Below are 18,845 nucleotides of genomic sequence, written 5' to 3' on the forward strand. Positions count from 1 at the left end.
TGGTCATAACTAAACGCACATGTAACAATTCACCCGGTTCTAGTACAATCATTGCCATGGCTTTCATGTTTGATTATCCTGGCATCATTCATCCTGAGTGGGATGCAACTAATAACAAACGATTATTCCCCTTTAAAGTTATGTAAATTATGATATTGCCCCACCTATCATACCGTATCGACCGGAAGCACCGATACGGTGAGCGCTCCGGACGATAAGCGTGATCGTAACGATCGTACCGGGTCGTCCATATTGACATCACCATTCGACGATTGCAGCGCTTTCAGTGATGGTACCACATCGATCACCTCCGACAGGGCGGTATCGAAACTGATTACAATTTCTTTGCAATCATCTTCATCCTCCTGCTTCGCATGTTTCCCACGCTGGAGATCATTTGAACCATTCCCGTTCGCATCAGGATTGCCGTTCCGTCGCTGGACCACCGTCACGTTGTTCCCGTTAATACTGTCAAGCGTACGTGGATTCCAGGTCCGTGGAACGACTTCCTTCGTTACGCTCGTGCCCTGCCCTTCGAGCATCTGTATGAGCCGGCTTTCGTACGGTTTGACTAGTATCGTATACGGATCGAACGATTGCCGCTCCGTACTGCTGGACACCACGTTTTCCGAGTCTTCGTCCTTGGATGCTGCTTCTACTACCGGGAGATCCTTCCAAACATTCGCCGATCCCCGTTGACCGTTCTGTTCCTTCAGCGCAAACGATGCCCGTCGTGCACTGTTATAAGCGTTAATTGCGTTTATAGAGTAAGGATTCACGTTTCGCCGCGTATGGGTAGTAGCTCTTGGATAGTTCTTTGGCTCCTCATCCGTTGAGAACGTTGTGGTGGAAGATATCTGACCGTGCTGATCAGGATTTGTTGGTTGGCGTGGTTTTTGGTGCCGATTTTCCTTATCATTTGGCGAGACGGCGATCGTACGATAGTCGCGGCTTTTCGTGCGTGGTTTGCCATGGCTGTGGTGACGACCGTGGCGACTATTGTTGCTACTATCGGCGGCCGACGATGAGCGGCTAGTGGATGGTGCCGGTTCGTAGGATCGCGAATTGCCGGACGATGTGTTCTGGAGCGAATACCAGTTGATCAGCCAGTTGTTGCAGCTGAAGCAGATGTGTTTGTCCGCGTTGTCACCACGTTCAGCCTAAAAGTTAAGTTAAAAAGCATTAGTTCTGAAGGATCTCTTTAACTTTTCCATTCTAAACCGTAATTTAAACTGCTTTAGCCTATTGTTTCAAGACAATCCGTTAATCTTTGTTCCTAAAACTCATAAATCAATAAAAACAGGAGGCGTTTTCCTGGTTTGCCGTTCATAAAGTGCGTGCCAATAAAATAATACCACTTGCTATTGTATATCCAGCAGAAATGAGAGTTTGAACCCAATTTTCAACGAAAATTTGATAAAGTTGTACCTAGTACAAGTATCTAAAACAGCTTTTTGAAAAGCGGACATTATGGATCTTGTTCATGACCGGACCAATTCACTAAAATTACTAAAAAATTTATTAGACCACCTAGTTTTCTTGCCTTTTAAATAAAGATACTGATAGCCATATAAAAAAAAAAACTGATGGCCAAATTTCAAAGAACGAATTGTAGCACAGAGACTAAAGTATTACATCTTTAGAATCTTTCCCGTTCCTTTCAAAATATTAAATTGCCAAATGTCGAAGATACGTTGCTGCCAGCATAGAGTAAGTTGTCAAGTACAAATACTTGATGTGACCCGTATCACACTTTGCATTGATCTTTCGAAAAGTTGTTCTTGCTTACTAGTGTCCACAGTGATCGGCAGCTGCGTTTGGCAGCTTGGAATGAAGTTATTTGATTAACTAAAGTAACTAATTGCAATAAATAGCCAGGATATATCCCTGATACTTGTATGAACAATATAAATTAAATGTAGTTAGAAGATAGTGTTGTAGGGCAGCCGTTTAATCCGTCTGTTTAGAGATCTATCGTCGACCAAGTCTGAGCTAAGTAACATGCGATGACCGCTACATATATCCCATCCAGACTTTCGCACGTTCGTACGCAGGACTGACTCTCGAACTATATTGGGGGGGTAATTTCAAGTCATTCTTTTACTGGACTTGTAATATATTTCCCTTTTGGTTCCGTGCCAGGAAGCGTGGTTTACGGCATAATATGATCAGAAAAGAATATCTATAACGGGACCTGGATCGTCGTCCCATTCACGATAGATTTCCCACCGCAAGAAATACGAACAGAAGAAGGCGGGAAAGCAGACTGCCACCAGCTGTTAATTCCTGGCTGTCCCTTCGTATGCGTACACCGAAACGTCTTCCTTCCATTGATCTATCTTGTCGTACGGGGTGTAACACAGTGTGTGACAATAAAACATCCTTTTCACTCATCGTTCCCATCTTGCCCTAAAGGAAAAGGGCCATCGGGAAGCCACACGTTGCAGTGGAAAAGGGACAAACAACACACCTCGCTGTCGCTCTGTGTGTGTGTGTGTGTGTGTATGTGAACCTATACAATCGTACAGCGCAGGTCATCACGGCGTCAACGAGAATGATGGGGAAACAATAAAAGCACCAAAAAAAAGGGCCCGCTTTACACACACCTTCAGCGGGGGGTGTCACGCAGGAAGAGCCGAATGTAAGTCGATGTTGTAAGAGTATCCCTTCATCCTGTTCATCCGTACGTCATGCCCTATCCTTCCCTTCGTCTTCCTTTGTTCTTCGTCTCTGAATGGCGGACGAACCCGAAGGTGGAAAATCGATAATCAAGACTTTCGCGGTATGGACCGTCCGTGAAGGAATCTCCGTTCTACATGCGTGTGTGTTTGTAGGGTTTTACTTACCCGGAACTTGTACTTTTCGTAGATCACATCCACAATATTTGGTCCATTGCGTGGCTCGAATATGTTGAGGGAAAGATTGGTGTAGATGCCACAGATCAGACAAACATTCGTCTTCCGACGCAGAACCGTTCCGGTGGTACTGGTGGTCCCATTCGCGCCACCGTTCCGACGATGGGCAGGTGAAGACGTCCGTGGTTCTGTCCCGGGATGGCCAACACCACCGCCACCGTTCGCCTGCTTTTCTACAATGTTTCCACCCGGTCCCGCACCGCTGGCATGTTGATTCGGATGACCACTTCCGTCCGTACCATTGCTTATTTCACTAACCTCGTGTCCGCTTGACTGACTCGTTGGTCCTGCAGCAGCAGCAGCAGCAGCAGCAGCACCACCACCTTGGGCATTACTTCCAGCCGTTGACGAGGAGGCACTGCTACTCATTTTTGGACGGAACAGCGATATCGCCCTCACTCTACGGTAGTTCCGTTGGAAGAATTGAGTGGTCCACTAACCGTTGTGCTGCTACAAATTAAATTAAATTACACGCACACACACGGTCCTTTTCTGTAATCGCAGCAGGCACTGGGACTCTCTGCTCTACACGGGATTATTGAACTTTTTCTTACGGTCCGCGGGTCTGCCTGGCGTGCCGCTCGCTGGGTGTCCGACTACACTCTCCGGTGGATTTGGACTACGGTAAACGTAGCGTGAGTGTGTGTGCTGCGGATCCGATCACGTTGTTTCGCGTTTACCGCTCTTGCGCACGGAGCATTCTGCTATACACACGTTAGTGGCTTTTTTACACGCACGAAAGCACGGTCCACGGATGACTTTAGGGTCTAATTTAATAACAATTCCTGTAGAACCGTTTGTTGTTGAATTTTGGTTTAACTTTCTTTAAACAATTTTCACCAGAAGCTCTGTGTCCGCGGTGCTCGGTGATAATCCTTTTCGGAACGAGCCGTAGCGGGTGCGAGTGTGTGGGCTGCCTGGCAAGCAGGACAGCAAACAGCAGATGTTTTGTATTGATGTTTCACTAAGGGACGGCATCATGCTGTTTGCTGTCATTCGGGTGACATTTGGAACAAAATAATTTGAAGGTATTCTTTTGAAAAGTTTTCAAATTTTCGGAGTAATAGTCGTTATTTTGAGAAGATGACAAAGTAATTTTTTTTTGTAGAATTTGATAACGATTTTTATTTGTTAAAACTATTTAATAATACTACTAAAACTATACTTCACCCCTCAGGTGAAGAATTGTTCTGGTGAGGGAATGACCTGCCATTTATGGTTTCCTTGAATATTCGTCAGTTCGTCAGTCTGACCTGCAGGGATACAATTCGGTGAGGGCTGACCGTCCGGTCAACAGAGGTCGGTTTCGTACAACAGAAGTACACAACGTTCTTTTCCGCCGAGATGCCATTCGCTTTACCTACTGCATAGACCTCCTAGATCTCAGCAACAAGCTCCGTCCCATCAAACAAAACACCGCCTCAAGGGAAGATACCGAATCCAACCATCACCAACGGGTCTTATCGTCAACAAAGCCAGTCCTCCACTATGCAGTTTTTGTGCATAGTGCATAGTGCATAAACGACACAATGAGCTACCTGCCAATTAGACACCGATTACGCGAGAATCCTATCACTCGACAAACTGCACAGAATCATCTTATTAGATTTTTACTCATCAGCAATTGATGCAGAGAAATTTAAGCAATTTTTAAAATGTTTTTTCTAGGCATATTCGCAGGAGTTTTAAATAATAGCCACAACCGCAATAGTTTTGTATTAGTAAAAACCACTTTTGTATACAGTAAAGAGGCGATTGTAGTTTCTATTAATAAACAAAAAATAGATAATTTTTCTAATGCTAATATCAAATTTTGCTCATGTTCATTTTGAGATAAAAATGACCCAAATTTAAGGAAACTTTCATTGTTTTAGCTACTGAACGACAGATGGCGCTAAAGTAAACACGTGTGTTTATGATTAAAACATCTCGAGAGGTTCTTATTTGATGCCTTGAATGCATAGGAACGAAAATGAGCAAAAATGTTTTTAAGATGCTATGGTGAAAAGTTCTGATCTAATGATTTAACACATCCTTGCCATAAGTAACTCGAGTCTTATACATCCAGAAGAATTTGATGGCTGGTCCTGACTTGTGGAAGGTTCAGTTAATAACTGGAAAAGCTCACAACAAGCAGTACTTGTTATCCTTCCACCTACATTAAGCTACTTTCACCACAATTTTTGCGACTCACACGTTGAATCTGTTATAAGACTTTAAGATATGTGCCTATTAAAATTCACTATTAAATGCAATACACATTAAAATTGCACCCTGCCACACCCCGTCCAGCATTTTCCAGTTTCGCAGATAATAAGCTCCGACAGTGTCCACAGTGAATGCATTAAACGGTGGGTCAATTTGCTACCACTTTCAAGTTAAATGCATTCAGTTATAAACATAATATCTTCCATCCCCAAACACACGCTCTGTCCCTCTATCCCGGCCTGTTCCACAAAATACATTCATTTGTGCGTAATTATTCCTCAGTGTTCCCTTCAGGGAAGGGGGTTTTCTGTCCGGGATGCGCAGGGTGTACTTTCGGCCGGGAAGCTGTTTGTTATTTGTTGATAAATAAAACACATTCAGTGTGCTGAAGCGCACCCGTTGCAGCGAAGGCATCGAGTCTACTGCGGATCACGCGAAAATGCACCGGTTACCGTTTGGAACATAATCCAATGCGAATGGTGGTGGTGTACATTTTGCCGGCCGATGCCAACGGTGCGAACGATGCAAAAAAGGACAACCCGGATGCTGGACCGGTTCCGGCTTATTGGGGACGCGCGCTGGGAAGCTTCGAAGCGTAAATACTTACGCTGGCGAGCACGGGATTTCAATAAATGCACACGCACAGCAGCGTGTGTAAGGGTGCTTGGGAGTGCGATCAGCGCGAATTATTGGTTACCGACGACGGTGAATGATGGTTTCCGAGAAGTGGCGCCTATAAGTGCCACTTGATGTAGGGTTTGTAGATATTGATCTTCTCTGTGGATCGTTTAGTGTTTAGTGGGGAAGGGTGGGCTCTTGTGGTTAAAATTATAACGTTAGATATTTTAACTCGCAGTCAAACTGCTGGCGACACTAACGACACATCCGTTAACCCTTCACCGTTAAGTGTCCTGATGTCCTGGTGAGTAGCGTTGGATTTGTCACGATCGAGACTACTAATGCACCCTTCTTCACGGATCCATACAAGAGCAGAATTGGTCCATTAGCATAGAATACCCTCCATTTCTCTCCTACCCATTTAAGGGTTAAGGTATATCTGAACGCAAAGTCCGGCAAAGCCACCAATTGCTTTTTCGTCCTCCTGCCTGCATCCTCCCGCCCGATTTGCGGTTAAGCAGATTTTTATTACTACTGCTACTACCACCTCCCATCAGTTCCGGAGCTGTGACCACTACCGAGGCGCGGCACTTTGGTATGATTAGTGGGATTGGGCTCGGTTTTCACACCGGAAGTGCATTTGGGTTGCGCTGCTCGATAGTGCGTTTTTTTTGGGGTCCAAAAAGCACGCACAATACGAATTTCCTCCACCCGCGGGGTTGTGGTCATTTTCGAACTGGTGCGACCATCGGCACAGGGTGCCATTTAGCACGCAGTGCGCATCGCTCTTTTTTTGTTCTTCTGTTTTGCTCCTCTGCCGACCGACGAATGGGGTATTTTAGTACGGGCACGGATTTTCCATCGATTTGCAGCACGCTTCCCTCCCTGCTCCATTCCTTTTCTCCTGGGGCGGGTGAAAATTCCAGCCATTTGGGTGGGTGGACGATATATTTATTTACCGAGTGGCGAGTAAATTTAACGCACAGCAGAGTGATTACGTTACCCGGGGTAGAGTGAATTTTGTGGTCAGCTTTTAGGCATGTGCTTAAATCCGGAGTTAAGCTGCAGGTGTGCATCGGATGCATCGACTACCGGTCGATAGTTGGTACTATTGAGAGTGGTTGAAACATTCAGCTGTGCTTAGGATGCTTCCGGTAGATTTGGGAGAGGGAACAGAATTACATCAGCGGATAATAGATTTAAATAAGAACGGAGCGCCAAAAAAGGGTTAATGTATTCATACTTTGCATGCAGGGGTATGTGAAGAACTGTGAGGCATTGAATTATTGCAGTAGGGAGTAGGTTAATCCACTGAACATCTATTTACAGCTGTTGCGTACGACCTCTTCTTTCACAGTGGATTGAGGAGGATTCATCTGTGCCCCAAGAAAAAAACCGTGATATTGTTTCAAAATGGCTGGATGTCTCTTGCGAGGACTCTTGCGCCACAAAGTATCCCAGATAACAAGTTGTCTTGGACAGCGAATTTTGCTATGAAAAATGCTTTTTTTGCTATGAAAAATTCATGAAAAATAAGACTCGTTGGAAGCCGAGATGCCGTGGTAAGCAAAGTTTTTCAATAGTATTTTGAATATTATAAGTCTCCTTAGATTGTGTCCTAACTACCCTCTTGAACGACCTTCAGGACACACATCTTGAAGCCTTGGATAACGAGATCTCTTGGTATTAGATACCGTTTTAATACTCCAGTTCCTTGGACAGCTTAGGGGTTCGTTTAACTCAGGTGCGTCTTAAACGATGGAACCCATTTGTGGTCTATTCAGGTTCTTGAGCGAATTGGTCTCAACTTCCGGGCGCCTTTCTTAGGAATGACGAAGGACTTCGGACGTCGTGGCCTTTTATAAGACGAGACTTTTGGACAGTGAAGCTCCTTGGAAAGATCAACCAAGTTCTTTGGACGTTGTAAGAGCTTTATAATCAGTAGAAATTATCACTTACTGGGGTCCGCCGTTAAATACGTCTCTTGACTTTAGGGAAGCTGGACACACCCGGCCAGCCCTGAGATTCGGGAAAAGTTTCCACTTTGCTTTCCCTACGGATGTCGGTCCCGTACCCCAGTAGTGCTTTCCCGCTCCGTTGAAATAGTTTCGCATAGAGTAGAGTTTAGTATAGACCTAACAGAAGGATACTTTTAATTAAACTAATAATAAAATCGAACAGAACTATCACACTCCAAAATTTCCATTTATCAATCGAGTGCCTAGCAAGTGTGCCTGCAACAATATCAGCACAGAATGTCTTTGTCAGTTGGCATATAAGTGCTTCATGTGCCACTTAGAACACAACGAGACCAACCCTAGCTAGACAGACAACACTGTCAATCAAAGCGTAAAGCGATGTCTCCAAGGAACCACATACCCGGCAGTATGTAGGTCGAGGCACGATGCGAATACCATCCCACCGAGGTTTCCCGTGTGTTTGTGTCCGTCCCTTTCGTTGTGGTTAAAGTTTTTCTCACGCGCTTTGATGTCGGAAAATGTTATCGCCTGCGGCTGGTGAGCAATGTTTCGTTTGCATACGGTTTCTGCTCTTCTGGTACGGGGAGGCCGCTCTGGGGTAGTGTCGGTATTGGTGTTGCTGATGCCGGGCACCGGGCACAGGCGAAATGAGGATCCACCGGAATGCTTGTACAGCCCCTGAAGGATTTCACTGATTTAGTTCGCTTGTTGATTTGGACTTTTGGTTTAAAAGAGAGAGAGAGAGGGGAGAGGGGGGGTCGTCCCTTGTGTCAGGGTGGACAAGAGGACCACACTATCCGAGTGCTAGACATTTCGACCGAGACTAGACACACTGGAAAGATGTTTTCTGACACTACGAACTACGAGACAGCTACGAGAAGGACCTACGATAAAATGGGACAATGAGCTTGTCTTTTTTGGGACCTTTGAGGGTGTGCGAATATCTCTAGAAGCTAGACGCAGGCACTAGGCACTGCGAATGTACGGTTTACGACAGTAAGAACTGCCTGGCTACGGTTGCCAATAGGCGTTCGGGGGAAACTACACTAATCGACAAGATCGTTTCGACAAGTACGGTACGGCAAACAGGGAAACCCGACGGCAAGCCAAGGGGAAGCAATCGTTCGCAAATATTTAAGGACTCTCGTTTGAAGCTTTGAAATTACTCACACAGCTAAATGTGTGTGGCCGTGTGTTGATAAGTGTAGTGCCACTGAGATATTCGCACTTGACAGAACCACAAACTGCCGCAGGAAATGAAAGGCAAATTATGGCTGCAAATGGAGGAGGAAAAAGAAGCAAAAGGACACAGAAACACACACACACACACACATACACACACACACATACACAAATGGAACAAAAAAACACGAGTCAGCGCAAAACTATTCTGGTGGCCAAAGTTTTTCAATGTTCATCTCGAGGGAAATTCGTTCATTTCATTCGTTCCCGGGCCTGTTTTTCCAAACGCCATGCACTTTCCGTCCCGGGGTAAAAAAAAGGATGTCCTGTTTTCAGCCGCAGTCTTACCGGATGGTAGACCGCGTGCAGCCGCACCCTCAAAACCAACGGCGAAGCCTACCAACGGACAGGAACCGCTAGACCGAAGTGTTTCACTGCCACGACACCGGCACGAATCCAAAGTTTCAGAAAGTGAACAAAACTGACCACTGAACCGGACCTGCAGGGCCTAGGCCTTGTTCGGCTTTAGCAAGCAGGGGTTGTGTGTTGCGAGATGAATTGTATTCAAGTTTTGTTGTTTTTTTCTCTTCTGTCGACCGTTCGTGCAAAGGACGGCCATGTATTTCCGTTGGTCAACCCCAAAGTCGGACACTTTTGCATGGTTTCTACTAGATTTTTCTTCTTCTCTCGGTTGTCTCATTAGCAGAAGAATGGTAGATCAGGAAAGCGACTTCGAGTGAGTGAAGGCGTAATGATTTATTATCATTGAACGGTGTTTGTAATTGTATTTGTATTTAATTTGTAGTGCAATTGTTGTAAGTGCATTAAAAGCATCTTCCGCTTTATGAAATCAGATTTTCAATGAATTGGGTGATTTAAGTGATAAAATGGAAAAGATTTATATTGAATATTGTTTAAAATTTTTAAAATGTTTAAATTTAATTTTAATGCATTTTTCATTGACCTTTTTCTTATTTATTTTAATATTGATTGATTAATGTTCATTTGCTTCTATTAATATTATTATTGCTCTCTTCTTGATACGTCTATAGTTATTACAATTTTTGTACAAATTTATTTATCTTTGTTTATCGTTTTATATTAGTGTTACTTTTCAAATTCTACAATAACTAATTTGTTTTTTTGCTGATTATGATATGAGTTTCTGATTGTTTAGATGAGTTTTATCATTATATTTATTTATTTTTATTTTATTTATAATTAATAATGACGGTCCAGTGTCGTATTGTCAACACCGCTTGTGTTGAACAAATTCTATAATCATATTGATAAGGCATTTCCTCCTTATTTCTTGCCTTATCCCGGGCATACTCGGTTGTTTTATCATTATATAATATTTTGATATTTGTTGCATTCTTTTGATATATTTTTCCACATTTTCATTGCATTTCTGTACCCTATCAATGTATTTGTTTTAATTAATATTATCCATTTGAAATATGTTAGTGATCGTGTTTGTTCCGTATTATGATGTTTACAATCCATTTTTCTGTTTTCCTTTAAACGAAACGCACACAGAAAACAAACGTGAAACAAATCTGTTACCAACGCTAAAAGTATCACTTTTTATGCGCCGCTCCTTTACGTACGGCGTGTGAAAAGTATTGTCCTGAAAACCAGAATCACAGCGCACGGGTGCTATAAAATATGCATGACAAAATAACAGCATTATGGGTTTGGTGGAAATTGCAGGTGAAATTAAAATTTCATGACCATTCGGTACGAATCTCACTCACGACACGACGAGAGTGAGAAGCAGGAAGGCAGACCGTCTGTATGGTGATTTAGAGACTGGCTCACGTGAGAACAGGCAGTGATGTGAACCTATCTGGAGTAGATTTCCTGCTTCGAAAGGCTTCCATCACCACCAACTTCCACGGGTGCAATAAGTCCCACGAGGCGATCGGTCGAGGAACGTAGGATGTATTAATTCAATGCTCCAATCCCTCCCCGAGAATGGGTGAATGTGTTCCTGTTTAAAAGCCGCCTTTTTCGATTTCCATTGAAGCAATGCAGTGAATTAAGCGCTTCAACACATTTGCAATTGCATTAAGGCTCAAGCCCTTGGGACAGCTGATGCACCCATACCGCTGGGGCGGTTTTTTCTTGGTAGGAGTGTACTCTAAAGGAAAATGAACTGCAACTGCAACTCATATGTGGATAGAAGAAGCAGTGAAGAAGAAAAAAGGTATCGTTCCGATCGAAATTTATTCCAAAAATTGTTATCGCAAGCGCCAAAATTGAGATCGTTCACATGCAAAGATCTTCCTTACCGACAAATATTTTTCTATTCCAATTTCTTAACACCGTGTTATACTTTCAAGCTACTAGCAGGCAGGCAGGGCTCCAAAACGTGCTCCCGTTTTAAATCCGCCCAACGCAATAAGAAGAAGTATGAAATCCGATAAATTATTGGTGCATATTAAATGTCACCGGCAGATTTTGCAGTGGAAGGAAATTTATTAAAATGCTCCCCGAATCGTCGTCGTCGTTACAAGCAGTCAGATAACGGGGCGCACTCACACGCCCCCGGGGGTACATGCGGCTCAAGCCCCGTTAAGGTGCGAGCAATGAGGTGAAAAACGGCAATGGGGTTATTGCAGAAGGAAGTTAAAATTTGCAAGTGCCTTCACTGAATCAAAATGGAGATGAAACAAATGTTACTGTCGAAAAAGAAACGAGGCGGAGAATGGATGGGGATACAAAAAGGGTGGTCACAAAATGTGTTCGAAACAGATGCAGCTGCCACTGTTCGGCTACGTTGCGGATGCACTCTCTAGCCGTTCTGTTATGTTTTCGCCAACGCGCGGCAGCTTTTGCCTCTTTTTATTCGGTCGCTGATTTTCTTAAGGATTCGGCTTTTCGGTATACGCTTTCCCTCCCATGTTAGGCCTGGGTACGTCCCGGTGCTGACAGTGAGCAATCGAAAGGGAAAGAAAAATGGTGGTTCTGCCATTTTCGCTGGCAGAAATTGGCGCTTCTGTTATGAAAATTAAACGATTGCAACATGCCTTCGGGACGATTTTGGGACGGGGTTTTTTTTCTCCTCTTTGCATTGGAACTCGCAAAGGGAACAAAAATGTGTGTCTGTGTGTGAGGCTTGTGTGCTTGAAGGGTGTACATACTATTGGAACGAAATTGTCCTCGAGAAATTAGCTCGCTGAATCGTGACTGCACCGTTGCGGGAGAAGGTACTCGTAAAATGTTTGGCTGTGAAAAAAGGGACACAGTTGAAGGATGTGTTTTTTTATTCATGAAATGATATTTTTCAAGCGTAAAATTATTACTAAGTTGCTACCATCCCCGAAAAGTTTTCGCTTCCAACTTTTCAAGGGGCGGAAAAATAATAAAAATTAATTAACAAGATGAGTTGCATACTTTTAGGCGACATGCCAGAGAGAAACGAAGTGTATTTCCAACGGAAAGTTGAGAAAAAATACTAATTTGAGTAAAATCATTTCAAGTTTGCCTGTTTTACTGTATTTTTATGTATTTATTTGATGTACTTTGTAACAATCGGTTATTTTAATCATTTATTTTGTCCAGGGTAAAATGGTAAAAACAAATATCGTTAACAGAGGATAAATGGAGCATTAAGCGGAGTATCAGTTGTGAACGAAAAATCACTAAATTATAGTACCTTCACTTCTCCTTGTCTTATGTGAAAAGCGAGAAGTGATATTTTGTCTAAAAATTCTCGGATTTTTTAGCCATATACATCGTGTCACACAGCATCTTGCTCGCCAAACTCGATAGGTTTTTACAGCAAAGACATTTGATGAACTGGTTAAACTCCTGCCTGGCTCCTCAGAGCAGCAAGTCCCGGGCCGTTGCTGTTTGTCCTTTACATTAATGACCTATTCATGAACCATTACCTGTTATAACGTTTTATGCCGATGACGAGCTCCAGCAGTCTTCAATTGGGTGCCTGACGCTTAGGCTGTTTCTTAAGCTATTAGACTGTCTTTCATGACGGGGCTCCATTGCTACTGTCTTCTCAGGCTTGAGCAATGCGGCCATGCACCGAACCGCGGACTTCTTTTGGTTCCTGCTATCCACTTCTACTTGTGTGTTGAAACTCTACCGTTCGTTGTAATGTCTTCTAGCAATTGCATACTTTCCGGCACTTTCCTCAAAGCATTACAAGCATTCTGGGTATTTTGCCTAGTAAAACCATCTGCAAACAACGCCAATCTGTGTTGGCTACTACGTCCGGAAACAAACCAATTTGACACTGTGCTCACTGTACGGGTGTCTCCAAACTTTTTGGACAGCTCATTATGCGCCGCAAAAAAAGCTATCATTCGATTTTGCATAATTAATGTATGCCTTTTTTTCGATCTTGTTATTTAAAATCCTCAATGCATTATGTCACCCAGCGCTCTACTGTCGCAGTGAGTCTGTTTGTATGCATTATATCTCGCACACCGTCCGGGATCGGAAATCGAGCCTTTGGTCTAATGCATATGCAATCGGTAGGTTTAGCGGTGTAGCCACAAACCCACATCCACCGGGATGAAGAAGAAAGGGAAGAAAAAAACCTCTACCAAAAACTAATTTTGCAAATTTTCTCCCCTTCCCCCATCATCCCTGCTCCATCTAACGCAGCATCCCAGGGACATGTGCCCGGCAGGCACAGGCCGTCGAAAATCGGAAATCGGCTCGCGAAACTAATTTGTCGCGCTCTGAATTGAAATTCAAATGAAATTGTCACCTTAAATTCGATAAAGCTAATACTGGTGCGCTCGATTGCGTTACCCGGCCAGGCTGCATCGGAATGAACGTTCAAGTTTTTTTTTTTTTTGGGGCGCTCTGTGTTTGCGATGGTGCGCTTGTGTTGATCTTCACCGGGAGGTTTCCATTGCTTCCGTGTTGCTTATTAGCTTGTGTCGTCCCTCCCTCCCCCCTTGGGATTGAATTCCCACTTGAGAAGGCTCATTATGAGTGTTTAAAAATGGTATAATGTGTGCAGCCAGTCTCAGTCGTTAGTTCCCTGCTGGGAGAGGGAGAGAGTGTGAGCCGTCCAGGATCTAGATACTCATACCATTGGATCAGCCTTGGGTTTGCTTAATTTCTGTGTCGCCAAATGCACGAGGGGAATACCATAACGCCACCGCGCCGGATTGATGTTGCAATTTTGTTTAAATGGTGGCCGTACTTGGTGCGAACGAAGGACGTCCTTGGTTTCAAAATTAGACGGCAGAGCTGGCAATTTTGAGCTAACCCTGCTTTATTTGTTCATTTTATTTGCATTTACCATGGGGTCGTCGCCGTGAAGTCCTTCATTTCAACACCAGCGCTATTTTATACACTCTCGCCCTCTGGGTGTGTGATGAAGTTGACTTCTTTTTCAAAGCTATCACCGTGCAAACACAGGGTGAAAAAAGAAATATCAAACGATGGTACGATAGAATGCAGAGTCCCTGGTTATCTCTAACAAAGCCTAGCCAAGGTTCGCGGCTGGGCGTGAGAAGAAAAACCACCGTCACTACACATAAAACGTTAGGAATTAAAATTCTACCAACTTCAGCTTGGGGGGAACGATACGCAGGACAGTGTAAAATGAGAGTGAAATCATGATGGGTGGACAGCAGTGTGTGTATGTCACACGTACGGGTACGCACACCATATATTGTGCCGTAGCGGTGGCAAAACAAAAAGAAGGGCCCACAAACAAAGCGGGCGCCGTCTGGCGCCATCCAATTAAAATACTGCGGTTTTATTTCCTACATCCTATTTCTGGCAGCTTCGGCCAAGTTCGCGCGGTTCCGGATGTCCGGTTGTCATGGGTCGTGGAATATGTAGCCCACACATGTAGTACATATCGTTGCTCCACGTGCGTGTTTTTTCTTCTCCTGTCGTCCGAGTTGAACGCATGGTCGAACACGAATGGAGAATGATTCGGTACATGATGAGATTTGTGTTGTGTTGGCTGTGAGGGAGGATTGCTTTGTGTACGAAAATATATGTAGTTTACAGCGGGTTGACACTTATCCGGGTGCGGAACAAGAGCAAAAATGAAGGAAAACTTATCTGCTAAATGGATTACGGTTTGGACATTTTTAAAATAAAATGTAAATTCGGTATCTACAAGTACAAATAAAAATAAATACAGCCTTTACCATTCATATATTCTATTGTGTTCTGTGTTATCTCTTTTTTGTGTCCTTCCTAGCAAGATATTAGAAATAGAACTGTTATCCAACCGGTTTGTGATTTTTTTCTTTCCAATTGCGAACCATTCAGATTAAATTGAACCATCAATTTAAAGCCTGCCGGCAGTGTGTACATTCGGATAATGGCAATGATAAGTTCCACACCAAAAACAGGAAAAAACCATACTCATTAGCATAGGTAAATTGAAAACGCGTCAACACCATACACGGTGATCAACTAGAAATCATTATAAATCCTTGCCAATGGCAGGATGTAACAGAGGTAGGGCAGAGGTCCGTTAAAAAAATTAAATGCTAATCGTGCTGGCAGTGTGGTGGTAGGTTTTGTTCGGGTGTGGATTTAAGAACAATAAATTGATGCCTTGTGTATTTTGTTTTATCGTTTGACTTTTTTCCATCCCTCGAGGATTACGGTAATAAATTAGCATTGTATTTTATATTAGTAGAACGAAAACAATAGAATAAAGTTGGTATTGTTTCGGTTTATTGCATTTGTGCTTATTGTTTAATATGCTAATGAATTGAATGGGAGGCAAAAAAAACACAAATGCTGTTTAGTGAGAAGAACGATCATATTGCATGTTTGAGTGTCTAAAGGAAAGGTAGTAAAATTTAATAGCAATTAAGTAGAAAACAATGGTAGTTATAGTTGATATGAAACAGAATCGGCTGTTTCAATTGGAGAAAAAATGTCTTGTTTACTACTTTTTTATTTATCTCTCTTTTTGCATCTTTTTATCCTTTTTTGCATCTTTTTTATTATAGTTTGTTGTTACTTATATTATTAATGTAGTGTAATACAAAATTTCATTAATTAAGGTTAACCTACTCATTTTTTCATACGATTTATGAAGTGTATTTTTAAAAATTAGTTTTCTTTGTTTTGTTCTATTGTTGTTCATGTTTGCTCGACAACTTCTTTAAAGTTTTGCAAAGAGATTTTATTCTTTTTTATACCAGTCTCATATAACGTGGATGATTTATATTCTTTTATGCTCATTTAGGTTTGTTTTTGAATTCTTTACCAAATAGACTAGCGACTAGGTTTTTCTAGTGTCAAGTAATTTCGTTTGATGTTTTCAAAATGGCGCCGATGTTATGGTAGTTTTTATTAGTTTTCTTTTCGTGGTATTAGTTTCTTACATAAGCTATGTATTTTTCCGTGGTTCTATATTTTCTTTATAAGATGTTTCAGTTTCTTTTACTTTGATTTTTATAATTCTTGTTTTTTTTTCTTAAATAAATTTTCTGATATTGATTTAGCAATCACTGTTGTGTTTTTTTCTTGTTTGCTTACTTACTAAAGAAGATATAACTGGTAAAAAATAAAACAAGAAGAAAAAAAAGACGAAAAATCAAATGTTAACCTAAAACAGACGCAAAATTTGGATGAATAAATTATTCATCAAAAAAAGATTGCTTCGTACTAATGGTGCAAAAAAGCATAATCGTATTTACTACACAAGCGTAAATAATTCTGCCCGATACTTGCAGCAAAACGACCCAAAACCCTTTAACCACCATCTCGCTTCCATTACTAAGCTTTTGAGAAGATTTGTTTTTACACATTGGAAACACGCTGAGAGTTCGTTTTGAGGAAAGCTTTTTGAAAATGGTACGCCGCACTGGTTGTCTGAAGTAGGATTACATCGGGACATTGGGTAGAACACCGACACCTAGAACAGATTTTACAGTCTTCGAAATTTCTTTCGGTGAGCTGTTTTTTTTTTGCCACAGGGAAAAAGGAAATAAAATACCCGGTTTCTTATCGAAAAAAGGGGTTTTCCCGTTCACATGCAGGCTGGCTGTAATGATTGAAAATAGTTACGGTTTGCTTTTAATCTTACACGCTTACGGTGACATACACTGGGGACAGCTTTTTTCTTAGCGGGGGCAGAGTGGCATGTTTTTGATGAAATTATTTTCTTCAATTTCTTTGCTCCTTTCTCCTTCTGCTTTTTCTCCCTGAATGCTGAAGATGCTTAGCTGCTGTAGCTTAAAACTCCATCACCCCTGGAATGGAATATGGAAATGCAAACGAGGTTTCGGTAAAAAGGCACGTGTTCATGTCCTTTTCGATTGAATGTTTCAGTGCCGGGTTTGGTTGAGACGCGCGAGAGGGTGTTGAAACACACGTATACAAACACTCCACTATAACACGCATACATACATCAAATGAAGTAAACTTCTATTCGGTTTCGCTGCTGAGCGTGCGGAAATACGTTCGGCAGCGTCGTTTTTATTCTGCTTCATCCCTGCTGCCGAATGAATGGTGCCTCGTTTGGGAGCGTACTTGTAAATTGATTTTCCCCAAACCATAACCTTTATGGGAGCCAGGGAGAGTCCAGGGAGCCTGGGTGGATAGTTGAATGTTTCGGTGCAAGGGTTCTTTTTTGCATCCTTTCTCCGATGGGAATTTTATTTAGGAACTGAGGATTGGGTAGCGGCAAAAGGACGCGATAAAAAGGACCAAACTAAGGAAAACTAGGGAAAAGGTAGCGTATCGGGCAAACGCCCGATTTCACTGACTACAGAAGAAACATCAAACAAAATTCCTTGCCAAGCAATCCTTTCGCTCCGCATTCGGGAAATGAAGGATTATTTTGAAGATTTTTTTCTCTATATTCTGCCTCATCTTTCAATTATCCCTAAGAGACCTCATTACGGTGCGCGTTCAATGAGTTGCTGGATGGTCATTCGGGATCGTTGCAGCTCAAAGAGGACTTGGTTTTTTTTTTCGTTCACTCATCTTACTGAGGGAAGTCATCCATGTAAAATACATTAAAAATTGGAGCTTTGGGAAAATAAATCATTAAACAACAAGATTGAATTTTAAGTGAATCTTGTTCCGTTGTCACTAGGAAGCTTCAGGCAGCGATGAGGGAGTTTGTCCCTTCTAGCTGTCTTTTACTTTTTGACACCTTAGGACGTAGTTTTAGAAGAGAGTTACAGTAGCATTTCTTAACATGGAATGCATGTAGCAGAAGAACAGTTTCTGGGGAGTTTCAAAATCGTACCAATGCGATGCACAATGGTTCTAGTGAGGTCAAATAGTTTTATGAAGTGTTAAGTATCATTAAGGGATCCTTTGCACGGGATTCTCGTAAGCTTTCGAAAAAGATTTGAAGTAGTGCATAACAAAATAAATAAATTCCTTCCTCGAGACGTGATAGGGCACCATATCCTCTGGTGTGCTCGATTAATTCCAATATCTGTCTTAGAGTTGATAGTAGCAAATAGTAGCAAAATATTCAACCACAATTATTACACTTCTTAAACAAGTTTTGTTCGGGTAATATGCTAATTTTGTACTAAATTTCTGTCTTTTTATCGAATAAATTGAACAGGTTTTCCAAACTCTGATTTATTAAACTTGCAATCCATAGTTCAACGACGAAACCACCGTACGACGGTACGATCGAAGCTCATCTTTCTAGCAGAAATCTTCTTGTGCGCTTGTATTGCAAATCACAGCTGCAACTGTTGTTACCGTTGTTGCTTGGATGGGGAAAGATCTAGGGTTCGAAAAACATGCTCCAAAATCCGATTGCTACGGTGACGGGATTGTGTGTCGGTGTTAATTTAGATGTGGCAGCATCGAAAGCAAACAATGACACCGTTGCACATGGAAACCGACCTTACTTTTGGGCACGCATACACACTTTGCAAACCAAAAACTCATTGCTCACCCCAACGTACTGCAAAAGGGCAGCGGGTGACAGCTGGAAGGACAAATTTGCAAACAC

General features: G+C 42.4%; 3 protein-coding genes across 3 annotated transcripts in view; 1 reads left to right on the plus strand and 2 right to left on the minus strand.

The window, feature by feature from the left end:
- The window catches only part of LOC126568629 (protein anon-73B1), a 793,767-nt gene that overhangs the window by 661,427 nt on the left and 113,495 nt on the right, over positions 1 to 18,845 (minus strand). The gene's annotated exons all lie outside the window — the stretch shown is intronic.
- Positions 1 to 18,845, plus strand: part of LOC126568418 (uncharacterized) — a 366,923-nt gene that overhangs the window by 216,489 nt on the left and 131,589 nt on the right. The window lies entirely within an intron of this gene.
- Positions 168 to 3,284, minus strand: LOC126568189 (protein phyllopod). The gene is made up of 2 exons (XM_050224629.1): positions 2,847 to 3,284; positions 168 to 1,160 (listed from the first exon to the last, which is right to left on the minus strand). Exons 1-2 carry the CDS (start codon positions 3,282 to 3,284, stop codon positions 168 to 170), a joined length of 1,431 nt encoding a protein of 476 aa, XP_050080586.1.

This window comes from Anopheles maculipalpis, chromosome 2RL (assembly GCF_943734695.1).
Source record: "Anopheles maculipalpis chromosome 2RL, idAnoMacuDA_375_x, whole genome shotgun sequence".
Classification (NCBI taxonomy): Eukaryota; Metazoa; Arthropoda; class Insecta; order Diptera; family Culicidae; genus Anopheles; species Anopheles maculipalpis.

What these genes read in the sequence shown, in the direction of transcription:
- LOC126568189 (XM_050224629.1), bottom strand. Translation starts at nt 3,284, where the DNA reads ATGAGTAGCAGTGCCTCCTCGTCAACGGCTGGAAGTAATGCCCAAGGT. An exon ending in ACGAAAAGTACAAGTTCCGG is followed by an intron (nt 1,161 to 2,846) that starts GTAAGTAAAACC and finishes CTTAACTTTTAG; the next exon opens with GCTGAACGTGGTGACAACGC.